Source organism: Podarcis melisellensis, assembly GCF_964234715.1.
Source record: "Podarcis melisellensis genome assembly, chromosome: 1".
Taxonomy (NCBI): domain Eukaryota; kingdom Metazoa; phylum Chordata; class Lepidosauria; order Squamata; family Lacertidae; genus Podarcis; species Podarcis melisellensis.
This window is the reverse complement of record NC_138528.1, coordinates 119,884,157-119,902,808: the sequence shown is the minus strand read 5'-3', so window position 1 is coordinate 119,902,808 and position 18,652 is coordinate 119,884,157. Positions and strand designations below refer to the sequence as shown.

General features: G+C 44.5%; 1 protein-coding gene across 1 annotated transcript in view; it reads left to right on the top strand.

Moving 5' to 3' along the window:
- Positions 1 to 18,652, top strand: part of TMEFF2 (transmembrane protein with EGF like and two follistatin like domains 2) — a 245,730-nt gene that overhangs the window by 187,825 nt on the left and 39,253 nt on the right. Inside the window, exon 7 of the mRNA XM_081898074.1 lies at positions 191 to 250. Coding sequence (XP_081754200.1) covers positions 191 to 250 — 60 coding nt within the window. The remainder of the gene's footprint in view (positions 1 to 190; positions 251 to 18,652) is intronic.

The window sequence follows — 18,652 nt, the reverse complement described above, 5'->3', positions numbered from 1 at the left end:
TGGGGGGTGGAGGTTCAGGGAAGAGAGGGAGGAGGCATTCCGTTCCACAAGCAGAAGTCCTTACGAGAACAGGCCAAATTTGTTGGGTACGGCCTGGTGCCGTGATTTAAAACTACAAGACAACACTTTACCAGAGCAGGAGATACCCGAGCAGAACGTAGCAAAACAGAACACATGTTTTGTCTTTCAGATAACACAACCACCACTACAAAGTCAGAAGATGGACACTACGCAAGAACGGATTATGCAGGTAAGCGTTAACCCTCTGCTACCCTAGGAAGAAAGAGTTTATTTTATTTTATTTGCTGGAGGGACACATTTCCTTTGGCTATATTTGTGAAATTGAAACCATAGGTGGTTGCATCTTTAGTTCACTATCTATATCTCTACATCTCTATATCTATTTTCTTGGTGATGAAGGGTTATCTTAAGGAGGATTCCAAGCTTCAGTCAAGGAATTGGTCGCTGATTATATGCATTTGTACACACTTTCCCCTCATACAGTGGTGCCTTGGGTTACATACACTTCAAGTTACATACGCTTCAGGTTACAGACTCCACTAACCCAGAAATAGTGCTTCCGGTTAAGAACTTTGCTTCAAGATGAGAACAGAAATCGTGCTCTGGCGGCGCGGCAGCAGCAGGAGGCCCCATTAGCTAAAGTGGTGCTTCGGGTTAAGAACAGTTTCAGGTTAAGAACGGACCTCCGGAACGAATTAAGTACGTAACCAGAGGTACCACTGTATATGCAATTTTGCATACATTATTAGGTTGGAGAACTTCATTGCAAAATTCAGAGCAGTGCAACTATCAGTCCACATATTGTTTCACAAAGTGGAATTTAGGAAGATTTCCCTTCAAGTGAATACAAACTGAATCATATTTCTCTCTGTGTGTCCTTATGCTGCCCACAGACCTCTTTGGCTCTTCCTAACCGAGTAACTATCGCTGAGAGAGCTCAGAAATGTATCAGTGGCTTTTAAACCTGGTCCTTACACAATACTGTACTGACCAGCTTTGAACTTGTTTATTTGGTGATGGCGATGCGTGATGGCTGATATGTCACTGAGATGGAGTGTATTCTCCATTCGCAAATATGCTGGAAAAATTATGTGATATTCCATTGGTGAATAATAGCCTTAGTTCATTCGAAGTGCGAGTTATCTCAGGTTTCAGGTTAAAAGTTTCCTTCCGTCACGTTCCCCAAAATACATGCACTTATTGAGTTTGCAATGCTTAAATTAATTCCATGCAATTTAAGTGCCGCAATTAATCAGTTAAAAGCCAGAATAATCAAAGATTAAAAAATCATTAATCAGTTGACAGCGCTGCTTTTAAATCTGACACCTCCTTTCATCTTAACAAGGAAACTCCCCCAAACATCGCTGCCATTTTTCTTACCGCCTTCCTTGTATACATTTGTGTTAATCATGGCAGCATCCACAGTGCTTCAAGTTCACTCAATAAAAAAGAAAAGACGAGACCAGCATGTCATGAAGCTGAAACCAATAATTTCTTATAGCTCTTTTCTGGCTGTTTGAGTCTTCAGACCGAGCAGAAATACGCATTACAACATTTGCCTTTGGATGCAAAGTTAATGAGATATTTTAGAACAGATTGTGGTGTGGTTTGTGGGGTGTGTTTTTTTAAAAAATGATAAATGGCTTTAATTTGTCTAGAAACTCCAGTAAAATATAGCCCCAGTTCAAGCTTAATATAGCATTTTTTGAAATATTACATATAATATGTAAATGTTATTTAAGGTCTTATCGACTGTTGTCTTTTCGGGCGGAGAGCTGTGTCTTCATTTCATTTCAGATCTGCTGTACCAGAAGGACTAATTTGCAAGGAGTCTTAAGTGCTTGTGCAAATTGTCACAGCTTGACTTTAGCACTGAGAATAGGAATACTTCGAGTGTTATCATTTAAAAACATGGCAAGGGATGTATAATTGCTTCTGCTTGTGGTTTCCTTTGTGTTGGGGAAATGGAGTTTTGTGAAGGCAAGACCCCGTTAGCTTCAGAGGAGATGTTGAAGCCAAACACTTGGCTTCTGCCTTTTGGCGTGCCAGACAATGGAAAGATGAAGTGCGTCTTATTTTTTTGGCATGTGGCAAGGTTCACTTATTAAGATTTTGCTGGCCCCGTGAGACAGCAAGGTGTTCGCCATCTATCTGTGATGTGCAGTGCGAATAACAATAGGCTATGTTTGTGCGTGTACAACGCACATTTTAAAAAAAATCTGTCTCCTTGTTTCAAAAGGACCTTTGTGCTGGATATTTATAAAAGCATAATTATGGCTTCAGCTTGTCAAGACGCCGAGTTCAGAAATAATTGGACTGATCCAGTAAGTGGGGCTGAAGAGTGGAAATATCAGTACTAATGGTTACAGAGCAATCAAAATCCCGGGCACCAGGGAACTGGGGAACAGAGTGAGGAATCCATTGCTCCCTTTCACAACCTGGTAGCTCATGCTGGCCACAGCAAAAGGGAGTAATACCATCCCCTCATTATTTGCTGAAACAGCTCTAGGAGACCCTCAGATTGGCCTCCGTTCATAGGAGCCCACTCCTAAGGGCCAAGGGGTCTTTGCCCCCCATAAAATATTTGAGGGGCCAGGACCCCCGCAAAGTTGTTGGGCATGGCCATTCAAATGGTGTGTGTGCACCGCGTCATGTGATTGACTATGTGGTGCAAGTGGGGCTTACCTACCCCCCCCATATTTTAGCACCCCTGCCCCCTTGAATCAGACCCCCTCAGGGGATCCATGGGGCTTTGTATCCTTTGCACCCAATGTGTTGTTGGTGGTTTCTTACTGCTAGCAGAGATAATCCTAAGGAAAAGTGTAGGATTGCACGCCTTGCATTCTCAAATACTTAGAGCTTATTGGATTCTGCTCTTAGGCTGCAATCCTAACTATGTCTATTCAGGAGCAAGTCCCACTTTCCAGACAGAAGACCTCACTCCTGATGGTGTGCCATCTTTTCATCCATGGTGATTGCATTCTTCTGAACCTGCATCTTGAAATCCAGAATGTGGCATCCAGCTTCCTGTACAGCTTTTACGGAATAACCTTCACTGGGAAACTTAAGAATCTATGTTAAAAACAGCCAAACGCTTTGCAAATTATTAATTAGGTAACAATAATACCAAGGTTCATGAGAAGTTCACACCTCAGTTTTAGAAACATTTACAAAACCCTGGGCTCCTTACCGTTCGTAGCTTTCATCTTATCTGCTACGCTGCTTTGATTGTATTTAGAGATTATTTTATGGATGCTGCCTCTGCACTGTAGCTCAGTGGATTTTAATGCCTCTCATATTGCTGATTATTATACAAGGAAACAACATTTTCTCTTTGATAACATCCCTGAAATGATGTCTTCCGATTCCTCGCTCGGGATCTATAAAAGAGGTCCTTGGTGTGTTTGTTTTGCTGGGAGCCCTTTAGATATTTGTCCAGCTTATTTCAGATTTTGAGTTACATTTACTGGGGGGGGGGGAATCACATAGGAATACTTTCTGCTCTAAGAAATATAGGCCATGTCATTGATCAGTATCCTTTTTTGACAGAGCATGATCTCAAAATGCATTGTGTCAGTCTCATCAAGCTCCTTGTGTGTTTTAGGGGGGCATTCAGCCCTGATTCAGGTCCCAAAAGGGAAACCCCCATAGTCATAAATTAGGCAAGCTCCCAAGGAAATAAAGGTGTTTTGCTACTGTGGACCTAACTCTTTCCATTGCAGATCAGCAAATGGACATCCCTGGTCCATACCTGGCCTTGGAGATACCACCTGCTCCCCTAGTTGCTCAATAAGGCATAGGGAGGTACCTGTGCTGACAGGATCAACCATTCAGGAAAACGGAGGTTATCTCCCTCTAGATCTGGGATGGGGAATCTGGGGCCCATCAGCTCCAGGCAGCATGCCCAATGGCCAGGAATGATGGGAGTTGTAGTTTGACAGTATCAAAAGCACCTGTCAGGGACCGTGCAGAGGAGGGCTGCACTGAGGAAGAATGGTGGGAGCCACCCCCTCCCCCAGTTCCTGCTCCTGAATCTTCCCAGGAGCAGGAGGACAGTATAGATTTGGAACAGTGGTTTGCAGAGGGACATAGTTCAGAAGACAGAAGCTGGGAAATACTGGATGAGGAACAGCTAGGCGAAGAAACACTGGGGGGGGGGGAGTTAACAGATTCACTGTCTCTGGAAAGCATTCATCTGCTCTCCCCAAGGTCAAGAAGGGCTGAGAAAGTGGCAGAACAGAAAGCACAGAGAGTACAAGCTCAGGTTACAATACATAGGAGTCACATGGGTGACGAGGGACGTAAGGAGGTGGAATTCTTCATTGGGAGCACTGACATTCCTAGGAGATGGGTTCTTTGTTCTCTCGCTGTGATCTTTAAAGATTCTAACTGGTAAGAAGACTCCTTTTTCTTTGTTCTGCTTATCTACTGCTGGGGGGGGGGTGCGACAGCACCCCGGGTAAGAATAATAATAATAATAATAATAATAATAATAATAATAATAATAATAATAATTTATTTATACCCCAGCCACTCTGGGCGGCTTCCAACAAAATATTAAAAATACAATAAGACTTCCCTAAACAGGGCTGCCTTCAGATGTCTTCTAAAAGTCAGATAGTAGTTTATTTCCTTGACAACTGATGGAAGGGTGTTCCACAGGGTGGGCGCCACTACCAAGAAGGCCCTCTGCCTGGTTCCCTGTAGATTCACTTCTCACAGTGAGGGAACCACCAGAAGGCCCTCAGCGCTGGACCTCAGTGTCTGAGGTGAACAATGGGGGTAGAGACGCTCCTTCAGGTATACTTCATGTTCCCCATCCATGATTTAGAAAGTCTTGAGGGTAGAGGAGTCCCATTTGAGTACTTGTTGGAAATGAAGGCTTTGCACTTTTCTAGCTCGCAGAGGTATCCTAGGTTACTCCATCTGGGTGGGAATTTCCTCCCCAATTGAACAAATGTCTGAGAATCTTGATCCAAAGCCTTCTTGCTGTCAGCGGTGTTCCTTTGTCATGTTTAGTAATAAATAACAAAACTCTGAAAAGGAAGCCTGTCCTAGATTGTAATTTGTAACATTTAAAAGTAGGTCACATTCTGAGCTTAAACTACCTGACAGTGTCCCTTCAAATTAAGGAGTTTTTTTAAAAAACTAAAAATTACTATGTGTCAAACCTTTTTGCTAAGATATTGAAAACGGCCTGTAACTTTGCTTTAGGATAAAAGGTAAATATGGCACACTCTCTTTTCTTAATGATATTAGTGGGTGGAGAATTTCACATAACATTTATATTCCAAAGCACAAGAGAAGACACTGAGATGCAGCTCATTCAGGAATCTAAAAAGCAGGGGCACCAACGTCCCCCACACATTGAGGGGACCTGGTGTCATGTGACGTGTCCCACTCCCACCCAGGACGCCAGCACTCTCCCATCAGCAGTGGGAGATGGGGGCACAGAGGGTGATCTTCACCTTCCATGCTTCCTGCCCCCACCCGGTGCACAAGTGCTCGCCTGGCAGTGGTGGGGGATGGTGGCCCCCTCAGTATTGGGGGACTAAGTCCTCTGCCCACAAATATTGAGGGGGATGAAGCCCCTTCTGCCCCCTGTAGTTGGCACCTCTGCTGAAAAGGAATCATGAACATCATTGTCCACTTCAGACAATTGTCCTAGTGTGCAGAGTCTATACATGCCGCCATGTGGTCACTGTTCTGAGATTTGTCCTCACAAAATGTGTTGTGCATACCTAGGGGTTGGACAGGTTCCCCTCCCAAAAAAAGGCACAGGTCCATGCAGGTGCAAAAATCATGCCTCTCAAACTTTGGGTCAAAGTGGCCCCAGACCATTCCTCAGCTGCTGTGGATGGCCAGGCACATCTCCTTCCCGAGGGTGCAGGGAATGGTGGGGACACTGATACAACTCCTTGCCAAGGGCGCAAGGGAGCCTAGGTATGCCTCTGAGTGGCACATAGATCGCTATATGTGTACATCCCATACTTTCGTGATAATTTTATACAATGCTATTGTGCATAGTGTGGCGTTTGCCCTCCTAGTTGTGTGACATCATACTGGGTTCATAAGGAAAGGGTTAACTAACTGTAAAATGACTAACCTATAGGAACCCAAGGGGAGGAGTTCGAGTTGTTATGAAGTCAGTCTGGAGTTAGAGAAGAGAGAGGGAGGATAAGTCTCTGGGTTGGGCTAGTCTGATATGAGAGAGTGAGAGAATCTGTTAAGAGGAGTCAGTCAAGCAGTTGAGATAATCAGTCAGAAGGTATTAGGAAGGTATAGGCCGGTAGAGAAACTAAGGTTAAGAAACTGACAAGAAAATTATCTGAGAAACCATAAACTTGTTAATGCTTATAAAATAAACTTGTTTATTTGGTTAAATTTTAACAACTGTCTGGACTCAGTGTGTATCCGAGAGTAACGGGTTGGTGGTGAATTATATTCGGGGAAGTGAGCACAGTGGTGGCACAGGGATCAAACGTCCAGGGACCCTGTGTGATCACCACACATAGTGCTCAAGACTGTGCCACATTACATATCGGGGGACTATGGGAACCATAGAGAATATTCCTTTTAATTAAGTATCCAGGCTGATATTGAGAAACATTTTGTAACACCACTTTCTTATTCTTAGCCTGTATCCATGTCAGCGGCTTGACAGAGGAGGAATTGTGAGAACCCCCCCCCCCCCTTGTCCTGAACCTTCCCAAGGGCAGGAGGATGGTATTGATTTAGAACAGTGGTTTGCAGAGGGGCATAGTCCAAAGGGGGAAAGCTGGGAAATACTGTGTGAGGAACAGCTAGAAGAGGAAACGCCAAGAGAGACTGCTACCTGATTAAGTATCCTTGGACAGCATTCCTGACCCCCCCCCCCCTCGCCTCAGACTAGACGGGCTTTGAGAGTGATAGAGCAGAGAGCACAGTGGCAACAAGTTCACATTACCCGGCATAGGAGTGGCATAGATTAGTGGGGACAGAGGGGGTGAACCTTTACTGGGAGCAACAGCCATTTCTAGAGAGATATGCATACCTTTGTCTCTCACTGTGATTATTAAAGAAACTAACTGGTAAGAACACTCCTTTCATTTGATCTGCTTATTTACTGCCACCGGGGGAGGGACCTGATCCCCCAAAGCCTGACAATCCATTGACTCTGTGTGCCCAAGGTGGTTTTGGCCTTTTATTTCTTGAACTACAGTTTTGCCACATAGAAAACCACATTGGAAACTAGTGAGACTTCCAAGGACAGCTTATGATATTAAATCTGTCCTTCAAAGGGGTGAAGTGGTTGCTTTTTTTAAAACTCTCTTGGTATTCTGAAGTCTTAGGAAGAACCTAGAGTAGAATATTACAAAACTTTGGCCACCCAATTAAGCTGAGTTTTGGAAGATTAAAGGTAAAGGGACCCCTGTCCATTAGGTCCAGTTGTGGCCGACTCTGGGGTTGCAGCGCTCATCTCGCTTTACTGGCCGAGGGAGCCGGCGTACAGCTTCCGGGTCATGTGGCTAGCATGACTAAGCTGCTTCTGGCGAACCAGAGCAGCGCACGGAAACGCCGTTTACCTTCCTGACAGAGCAGTACCTATTTATCTACTTGCACTTTGACGTGCTTTCAAACTGCTAGGTTGGCAGGAGCAAGGACTGAGCAACAGGAGCTCACTCCGTCGCGGGGATTCGAACCGCCAACCTTCTGATCGGCAAGTCCTAGGCTCTGTGGTTTAACCCACAGCGCCACCCACAGGACAGTCAAAAGATAGTACTTGCCGAGTTCACTTCCAGCAAGATGGAGTGATTTCCACCAACTTGGGTGGTCTTAAAGGAGAATTAGAGAGATTCGTAGAGCTAAGGTATGTTGTACCTCCACTGTCAGAGACAGAAGACCAGTGTCTGGGAATCACCAGCTGGGGGAAGGCTGTTGTGCTCAGATCTTGATCCAGCACGGGCTCTTCTTCTTAGGTAGCTCTTTAGATCATCAAATGAGCACGATGATATTTGGCTGATCAACCTGCTCCAAAGGAACGGCTTACATTTTGCCGACTTCTTAGACGGTTCCTGTCCGGCACCATGTTTTAATTTCCTTTTTAATGAATTGAGGCCATGTTTTACATGAGTTGTCTTATGCCTCATTTTCACTAATGAAAGATCTCAACTATATGGTGAATGAACATTGACATGAAAGCTGTTTGGTTTGTCCACAAGCGCATAGCTTGAAAATGCACTATGTCTTATAATTTGCTCTGAAGGAAATAAATAAACAGCAGGAGCAGTGCAAGCTCCAGCTTGTAGTACTATTATTGGCGTGTGCAGCTTAATAAATAAAAGGCTGGAGTGAGCTATTAGAGAGTTCCCAGCCTTCTGGAAGAAAAAGAAATGTTTCAGAAATGAAGGAAGGTGTGAAACCTCTTAGCAGGCGCATCAAGTTGTACCCAACATTGGAGGGGGGCTGTAGCACATGCTTGATGTCACACGTGTGACACACACACACAGTCAAGGCAGGCTACCCACTCAGTCCTTCACCCACCCACCCACTGCCAGCTGCCTTACCTTATGAAAGGCATGCTTAGAACAAAGACATTTTGCCCTGTGCATCCCAGGAAGAGATCGCCACCGTGCCTTCTGGGGTGTTGCTCTGGTGATCCTCAAAGGGACACGCCAGGGTCAAGATCAGGGGTAGGCAACCTAAGGCCCAGGAGCAGATGCGGCCCAATCGCCTTCTCAATCTGGCCCGTGGACGGTCTGGGAATCAGCATGTTTTTACATGAGTAGAATGTGTGCTTTTATTTAAAATGCATCTCTGGGTTATTGTGGGGCATAGGAATTTGTTCATTATTATTTTTTCAAAATATAGTCCGGCCCACCACATGATCTGAGGAACGGTGGACTGGCCCATGGCTGAAAAAGGTTGTTGACCCCTGGTCAAGATGGTTCGCCATGCTACCTCCCTGGCAGTCCTCAAAAGGACACAGCAGAGCTAAGCATCTTTGTCCTGGAACATCCTTTTGAGGATCACCACATAATTTTTTTGGGGGGGGAGCGATCCCCCTTCTTGCAAAGTATTGGCCGGCTCTGGCCCCTCGGCAACTCCCACCCCCCAGGTGGTGCCCCTGCCTCGTAGGGTTTCCGGAAGTGGGGGGGGGGGTGATTTTTGCAATGAATGCCATTTTGAAATGGCAAGACTGACCGGAAAGCTCAGGAACCAAGAAGACCAAAACTTCAACAAAGAATGGGGGCGGAAATTATTATTTATCTAAGCGACCGCTGTAAGCAGATGAAAACACTAGCAGGATTACAATAACACTTGTAATGTAGCAAATATTATGGACAAATGGAGAACATAAAACACGGATTATGAAATAATATGCAGTTGAAAAGGATGACAATAGGACCCATGGAGGGGAAGGTGGGAAGTTCAGAGATTCGAAGAAATCTCTAAATGTGGATATGTATTTTGTATTGTACTGTTATAATTCTATATTTGTAAAATCAAAGAACAGTTATTTAATTTTTAATATTTTTGCAATGAATGGATGTCAGCACTTTAAGTGCTGTCCATGAAGAAAGAATGGGCCATGATAAAGAGGCTTAGTGGTTTTTATTGGTAGGTGATGTTGCTATGTTGTATTATATTATCTATATTCATCGATTTATTTCTTGGAACATTTTCTGTGTATCTGAAGAAGTGTGCATGGACACGAAAGCTCATACCAAGAACTAACTTAGTTGGTCTTTAAGGTGCTACTGGAAGGAATTTTTTTGTTTTATTTCTTGGAGTTAAGAATAAGACTAGGATAAACTGTGTTTGCAGAGCCCGTATTTTATACAGTCTGTATATGATGCTTGTTAGTTAATGTGTGGTGTGTTTGTTGGAATTCTGCTACCCGGTCATCGGTATGTGCCTATCTGATCAGGCACCGGCTGAATTCCTTAGACCTCCCTCCGGCGTCTCCCGGCAGGATAAACAACACGAGGTCCGTTCCGGCGATTTTCCTCAGGCTGTGAGGAAAACACACCAACTGCTTCTCCTTCTCTCCTCCTCCTTGCATATCCCCAGGGAGGGGAATCAGACACAGACAGTAGCGTATCTACATGTTCTTTATTTGTGTCTTTTAGCAGTCATCCAGAAAACATGTCTGCTCTCTTCAACAAACAGAGAGAAAACCCTAAAGACTCCACCCATGTACATCCTGTACAGGTCATATGACAAACCCACTGAGCTAACATCCGGTGCTCAGTACCGAATGGACTGCCCCTTTGTTCCCATGGCAACAGTCACAAACTTCCTGTTTGGCTTTCCAGCCACAAGCAGCAGACGGTGCTGCCTTTGCTTGCTGCAGCTTTGGTGCTTTAGAATAACATCCTCCCCCTAAAGTATCAATGCGTGCTGCTAGCAAAGCGTCATCCAGAGAAGAAAACAAACAGTTGTTATACTTATAACATTCCCCTGTTGTTTCAGTTCCACCCTTGGAACTACCCGCCACTGGTTTTACCAATGTACCTCTCTGGTTGTGTGACTTCCAAGGAATGAGTGCTTCTGCATTACCTTGGTTAACAACTCTCTGTTGTGCCTTTGTCTCTGACTCAGACACAGCTTCAATCTGACCTTGGTCGTTTACAACAGCAACAGTTAGGTAAGCAAACTCTTGTGAATACCTCTTGGGTGGTACACCCTTCGTTGCTCTCTCAGACCTACGTAAGAGGTGCTGCTCTTCTTTGCTTACTGGTTCAGCCTCTGAACTCTCTGGAGAACCAGTACTAAGCTTAATCAGTGGTTCATCCTCCTCTTCTGAGGGTCTAGTCATTATGTGAGATTTCCTCTCAATGACTGTGACAACTGAGCTTTCTGAGCTATCGCTGTCATCATCAGTACTACTGAACTCAATAAAATCAACATCATCATCATCATCAGAATCATCATCATCTCCTGTGGGAAATGTGTGAACAATCACTCTCTCCTGTTCAGGAGCACTCTCTAGAAATTTTGTGAGAATCACCTTTCCAGATTCAGACAAAATTACTCTGTAGAGACCCTTTTCATAACCCACAAAAATGCCTCTGGCATTCTTTACTCCACTTGGAGTTTCTGTTCTCACATGAGACCCAAAAACCTTGAAATGGGCAACAGAAGGTTTTCTGTGGAACAGTTTCTCAAAAGGAGAACATCCCAACTCTTTTGAAAACTTTCTCAACCAGGTATAACAATATGACATCAGCGATTCAGCCCAGTACTCATGTGGCAGATGTGAACTAAGTAATTGCGCATGCATTCCCTTTTGCAATTCTTTGTTCACCCTAACACAAACACATCTATTCCAAGCTTCTTCGGAAGCTGCAAGTTTGTGTCTTATCCCTTTCTTCTTCAGGAACCTCTGGAACTCCTGTAAAAGGAAAATTGGCTTCTCATCTGTGCAAAGACAATCTATGTCAGCATCATGCATATTTTTAACCTTGTCACAAAACTCTTTAAACCTTTCTAAGGCTTCTTTCGGTCTCTCCAAAAGATAAATCCAGACAAAACCTGTAAAAGAATCAACACATATTAGGTAATACTTTGCATTGCCTCTAGATGGTGCTAAAGGACCAATCACATCAGCATACACCCGCTGAAATGCTCTTTTGCCCCTTGAGGTCACCTGCTTGACGTCTTTCTCAGCTACACCTGCAAAAGATATCATTTTAGAATCACAAGAATTACATTTCATGTAATCACTTTGATCAAAAGTCAACAAATACAGTCCATCTTTCTCTTTGGCAGAAAGATACAGCTCTCCATCTTTGTAGATCTCGCAGTGTTGATCATCATAGGACAGTTTTAGTCCCTTCTTGGCAATCTGCGAAGCGCTGAGCAGATTAAACTTCAACTCTGGAACCAAATAAACATTGCTTATAGTCAAGTTCAGACTTTTAAGATATACAGTCCCAATTCCGGTCGCTTCCAGCTCTTGACCGTTGGCTTGTTGTACAGCGAAGCTTTGCTTCTTAAACGTAGAAAATAGTCCTCTGTGTCGACACATATGAACTGTGGCTCCAGTATCCAAAACAAAGAAATTCCCCGCTTCTGGTGTGGCTTTTAGCGACATCAAAGCCTTTGCAGTCTTTGCCTTTGGCTTGGTGTGACCTTTGTCTGACGCCTCAGACCTTGTAGAGCTTCCCTTAGCTCCTTTCTTCCGACGTGGCTTCGTACAGTTCCGCTGTAGATGCCCAGTCTGGTCACAATTGTAGCATCGGACAACGTTCATAGCTACAGCATCTCCTCCAGTAGCTTGAGCAGTGGGGGTGTTAGAACTACGTTCTTCCCTCCCTCTGTCCTTCACGTCTAGGGCGGCAAGTCTGTCATGTTCATTCAACACGACGGCAAAGACCCTCTCCGACGTGAGTTCATTCGCTGGGAGAGACCCCAGCTGACTGGCAACCGTTTTGTAAGTCCGATTCAGGCTGTTGATCACCATGAAGCAAAACACTTCCTCCTGCAAACGGAAATTGCGTTCCACCATCTGTTGACGCAGAAATTTCATTTCCGTCAGGTGCGCTTGAACATCTCCATCAGGCGCAAGCCTCAGGTTGGTCAGCTTCTCAAAATACAGCAACGCTGAAGAACCTGCATCTCTCTGATGTGTCCTTCGCAGCGTGTCCCAAACATCTCTCGCGTGCTCTAAGCCTTGTATGTGGATCAACTGCGAATCTGACACACACAGAATTATAGCAGTTCTGGCCTTCACATCCTTTGACTCCCAAGCACGCGTTGGCGCTGCAGGAATGGGGTTCTCAATCACGTCAAACAGTCTCTGATTCTGCAGCAGAGCCTTCATCTTAATAGACCAAGATGCATAATTGTCACTGGTCAGGAGGTCTGGAGAAGGCAGGCCTCCCCCCTTCTTAGCATCCATTTTGAGTCCTTGCATTGACTCTTTAAAACACAAGCCTCTAAAACCAAAAGCTGGCTTGTTTACACTCTGTGCACCTGGCAGCTCTCAACGCTGGCTGCGTTGGAAATTTCCAAGAGCTCCTCAGACTTTGTAGTCAAAACATTCTATTGTTGCTTTCACTTCTCCTGTCTGAGGATCGGCCTTCAGTGAAAGGCGTCGCTTAGCAACAGCACATTCCAATCCCTTGGAGAAGAAACCACAGGAATGTCTGGAATGCGGTTTCACTTTTAACCGGAGCCGTTTCCCATACGCTGCTCCCTCGAAGCAGAGAAAAATAACTCAATCTGCATCCACTCTTCTAAGCCCGAAAATCACATACCTGGGCTCCGTGGCTTTTGCTTCCAGCTTGCTCTGGTCAGCTTCTGGCTGCAGAGAATCAGCTTTCTCAGGTCAGGCATCCATGGAAGCCACTTCTTGATGCAGAGGGCGATGAAAACAGGAACCATCAGCCCTGCTACCAATGTTGGAATTCTGCTACCCGGTCATCGGTATGTGCCTATCTGATCAGGCACCGGCTGAATTCCTTAGACCTCCCTCCGGCGTCTCCCGGCAGGATAAACAACACGAGGTCCGTTCCGGCGATTTTCCTCAGGCTGTGAGGAAAACACACCAACTGCTTCTCCTTCTCTCCTCCTCCCTGCATATCCCCAGGGAGGGGAATCAGACACAGACAGTAGCGTATCTACATGTTCTTTATTTGTGTCTTTTAGCAGTCATCCAGAAAACATGTCTGCTCTCTTCAACAAACAGAGAGAAAACCCTAAAGACTCCACCCATGTACATCCTGTACAGGTCATATGACAAACCCACTGAGCTAACATCCGGTGCTCAGTACCGAATGGACTGCCCCTTTGTTCCCATGGCAACAGTCACAAACTTCCTGTTTGGCTTTCCAGCCACAAGCAGCAGACGGTGCTGCCTTTGCTTGCTGCAGCTTTGGTGCTTTAGAATAACAGTGTTATGCCTAATAAAGGATTTTGAATTGAATGGAATGGAATGGATGTCCTGTTTTAGGGCAAGATTCATTGAAAGAACTTGGGACCAACTTTGTTGCAGAGGCTTTCATATTTAAAGCTATATTTAGATAAACCCATATGTACGTGTAATGGTTCTCGTGCGTAAGTTGCCGCCACTCCTGGCTAGGTTGCCTGGTTAAACCTTTTCTGTCTGGACAGCCCTTCACTTCGTGGCTGTTTCAGTCGCTAGCAGAATCCGTCAGTGGGCGTTTCTTGAACCTCTTCCAGCAAAGAAGTTCTTTGACGCCAAGTCTCCGCCTACTCTCCCTGCGCGGAAGTCTTCTGCGCAGGGTGGGTGTGGGCAGCGGAAGACCCGTGCTCTCCCCGCTGGTCTCCGGTGAGGAGTCCTGGAGCCCCCTCGCCGATTCCCCCATCTGCCCCGCTTTATCCCTGGTGTTACGCTGATTTCCTTCCCCAGCCGATGAGCTGCCTCTCTTCCTGCTGGGCCCTTCTCCAGCATCGGTTGGGAGCCTTGCCTCCGCCTCTGGCTCCGATGGCAGTTCCCTGACAGTACGTATAGAATTGTAGAGTTGGAAGGGACCACGAGGGTCATCTAGTCCAGCCCTCTGCAGTGCAGGAATCTTTTGCCCAACATGGCGCTCGAACTCACCGCCCTCAGATTAAGAGTCTCACACTCTACACACTATAATGTATCCATTCCCCTTAGGCTGCTGTGCTTTGTTTGTTTCCTCATAATATCATGTAGCCACTCATCTGCAACATTATGTTATGTTAGCAACGGCTACGGATAAACTCAGAAATTGTATTTGCAGTGCTGCTGAAGGTATTGCACAGGAGAATCCTGAGCTGGCATGAACCAGTGCTGCACATTTATGCCCCAGTTCATAAATACATCATGCATCATTTATGTTTGTTTCTGCATATTCAAAATGCAGAAATCCCTGCTCCAAAGCAAATTAGAAGCTTTTTAATGCTTGCTAATCCCTCCTGTTAGTCCTTCCACGCATGCTCAGAATCCATGTCTCTGCCATGCTCAATAAGATAAATGAGCTTAAATAAGGTACCATCCTCTTTGTGTGTGTGTGTGTGTGTGTGTGTGTGTGTGTGACTTTCACTTCCTGCACACGCCATGTAATCTCATAGGGTTTTATGATGTTTACTTTGTTTCCCCCGCTGCTTTTTTTCTTTTAACCTCCTGCGTTTTGGGGTGGCTATAGGCAAACAAAAATAATACAAAAGGGGGGAAATATCCCAGTTAGGTGCAAATGGATTTCTCACATTCCATAATTTTTCCAGCAAGGAGTCATGGCAAGGGTTTGGATGTGGAAAAAGAGGCTAAACTCTCCAGGCAACTATCTCCCAATTCAAATCCAGAAATAGAACACATGCTAATTCCATCCTCTGCCACTTGACTCTGTTGCCCTCTGTAAATTGGTGGATCTGGAGCAAGGTACCTTAAACAGCTCAGGTCCACAATACCTCAAGGACTGCCTCTTTCCATATGAAAATACCCGGTGCCTGTGCGATTGCCATAAAACGTAGAGAACAAGCTGTGCTATCATAATGATTAAGGCCTTAAATGATAATTTTAGGTTATATGTTAGTGACTAAGTTTTAATTTGTATATATATTTTTAACTGCTGCTATATCTGTATTGTCCCTGTTATACCTAATTGCAAATTCAAATGTATCCCTATCATGTTTTATGATTTACTTGATACTGGGCTGGAACTGGTCTGTGAACGAAATAATAAAATTCATTCATCTTCTGAGGCCCTTCTTTATGTGCCTCCTCCATGTGTGGCGATTGGCGCTGTGGTCTAAACCACCAACCTGTTGGACCTGCCAATTGTAAGGTTAGCAGTTCCAATCCATGTGACAGGTGAGCTCTCGTTACTTTGTCCCAGCTCCTGGGACAGAGCTCTCATTGCTTTGTCCCAGCTCCTGCCAACCTAGCAGTTTGAAAGCACACCAGCGCTAGTAGATAAATAGGTACTACTGCGCAGGAAGGTAAACAGCATTTCCATGCGCTCTGGCACTCATCACAGCGTCCCGTTGCACCAGAAGCGGTTTAGTCATGCTGGCCACATGACCCGGAGAAGCTGTCTGTGGACAAACACCGGCTCCCTCAGCCTGAAAGCGAAGATGAGTGCCACACCCCATAGTCGAATTCGATTGGACATAACTGCCCAGGGGTCCTTTACCTTTACTTTAGCTCCTCCACAAAAGGTCTAGAGAGTGTCAGCATGAGAACGGGCCTTTTCTGCAGTGGTTCCCCATTTGTGGAATGCTCTCCCCAAGGAGGTTCAACTGGCATCTTAATTATACAGTCATACCTCAGGTTACGAACGCTGCAGGTTGTGCGTTTTCGGGTTGCGGACCATGCCGAACCCAGAAGTACCAGAACAGGTTACTTCCGGGTTTCGCGCTCGCACATGCGCAGAAATGCAAAATGACATCACACACATGTGCAGAAGCACTGAATCACGTCACGCACGTGCACAGACACAGTGCTTCAGGCTGCGAACGCTGTGGGTTGCGAACATGCCTCCTGCATGGATCACGTTCGCAACCTGAGGTATGACTGTACACCTTTAGGCACCAGGTAGAAACATTCCTCTTTAACCAGGCCTTTGACAAATTGATATCCAATGTTCTTTTTAAATGTTTTGGGGAGGGGGGCAGTTATTTGGTTGTTCTTGTTTTTGTTCTTATTATGTATTTTGAGTTTTATATAATATGATTTTATGTTGTGAACTGCCCTGAGACCTGTGGGTATACGACAGTATACAGATTTAATAAATGATGATAATGCACAGGAAGGCTCCTCGGGTGATTTAGAAGACTGATTACTCAAAGTTCAACAACATGCAGTTCATACTGGCAGCTCCCTTCTTCAGACAGTCACCCTCCAACTCATGGTGGGGGTAACACGGAGGGTGATGCAGGGGGATGGAGCTAGCTTGTGTCGTACTTCTGGATTTGTGTTTTTTTTAAAAATAATATTTATTGAAATTTCAAAAAAAATACAAAAATAAAGGAAAATAAAACAAAAAATACAAAATACAGAAAAATAAAAACAATTAAAAACAAGTCAATCTTTCCATATCTTATCTTTCATTTGCTTGTTTCCTTGACCTCCTAGTTCAGTTAGTTAATTCAGCAAATCCTTTCCATCTTTGTTTTTATCTTAATAATTTATCTTAATATATTGTAACTTTACATTCTCACCTGTTAACAATCCATTTTTACTTACTCCTTTGTAACATTATAACACCGGTCTTGAAAGACCTACATTGGCTCCCAGTATGTTTCCGAGCACAATTCAAAGTGTTGGTGCTGACCTTTAAAGCCCTAAACGGCCTCGGTCCAGTATACCTAAAGGAGCGTCTCCACCCCCATCATTCTGCCCGGACACTGAGGTCCAGCGCTGAGGGCCTTCTGGCGGTTTCCTCATTGCGAGAAGCAAAGTTACAGGGAACCAGGCAGAGGGCCTTCTCAGTAGTGGTGCCCATCCTGTGGAACGCCCTTCCAGCAGATGTCAAAGCGATAAACAACTACCTGACATTCAGAAGACATCTTAAGGCAGCCCTGTTCAGGGAAGTTTTTAACGTGTGATATTTTACTGTATTTTTGGTTTTTATGGAAGCCGCCCAGAGTGGCTGGGGAGGCCCAGCCAGATGGGCAGGGTATAAATAATAAATGATTATTATTATTACTGCTAAAACCACATAACTTCATTCCAGCATCCTTCTAACATTCCTTAATTTTACAATGTTTCTGTAGATAGTCTTTAAATTTCTTCCAACCTTCTTCTACCGACTCTTCTCCCTGGTCTCGGATTCTGCCAGTCATTTCCGCCCGTTCCATGTAATCCATCACCTTCATCTGCCATTCTTCCCGGGTGGGTAGATCTTGTGTCTTCCAATACTTTGCGATAAGTATTCTTGCTGCTGCTGTAGCATACATTTAAAAAATTCTATCCTTCTTTAACACCGATTAGCCGACCATGCCCAGGAGAAAGGCCTCTGGTTTCTTCAAAAAGGTATATTTAAGTACCTTTTTCATTTCATTATAGATCATCTCCCAGAAAGCCTTAATCCTTGGGTATGTCCACCAAAGGTGAAAGAATGTACCTTCAGTCTCTTTACATTTCCAGCATTTATTATCAGGCAAATGATATATTTTTGCAAGCTTGACTGGTGTCATGTACCACCTGTATATCATTTTCATAATATTCTCTCTTAAGGCATTACATGCCGTAAACTTCATACCTGTGGTCCATAACTGTTCCCAGTCAGCCAACATAATGTTGTGTCCAAGAACTTGTGCCCATTTAATCATAGCAGATTTCACCGTTTCATCCTGAGTATTCCATTTCAGCAGCAGGTTATACATCCTTGACAGAGTCTTAGTTTTGGGATCTAACAGTTCTGTTTCCAATTTTGATTTTTCCACCTGGAAGCCAATTTTCTTGTCCAAATTGTATGCCTCCATTATTTGATAATAATGAAGCCAATCTTGCACTTTGTTTTTTAGTTTTTCAAAGCTCTGCAATTTTAATTTATCTCCCTCTTGTTCCAAAATTTCCCAATATTTCGGCCATTTGGCCTCCATATTGAGCTTTTTCTGAGCCTTCGCTTCCATCGGTGACAACCACCTTGGGGTTTTATTTTCAAGTAGGTGCTTATATCTTGTCCAGACATTAAACAATGCTTTCCTGACAATA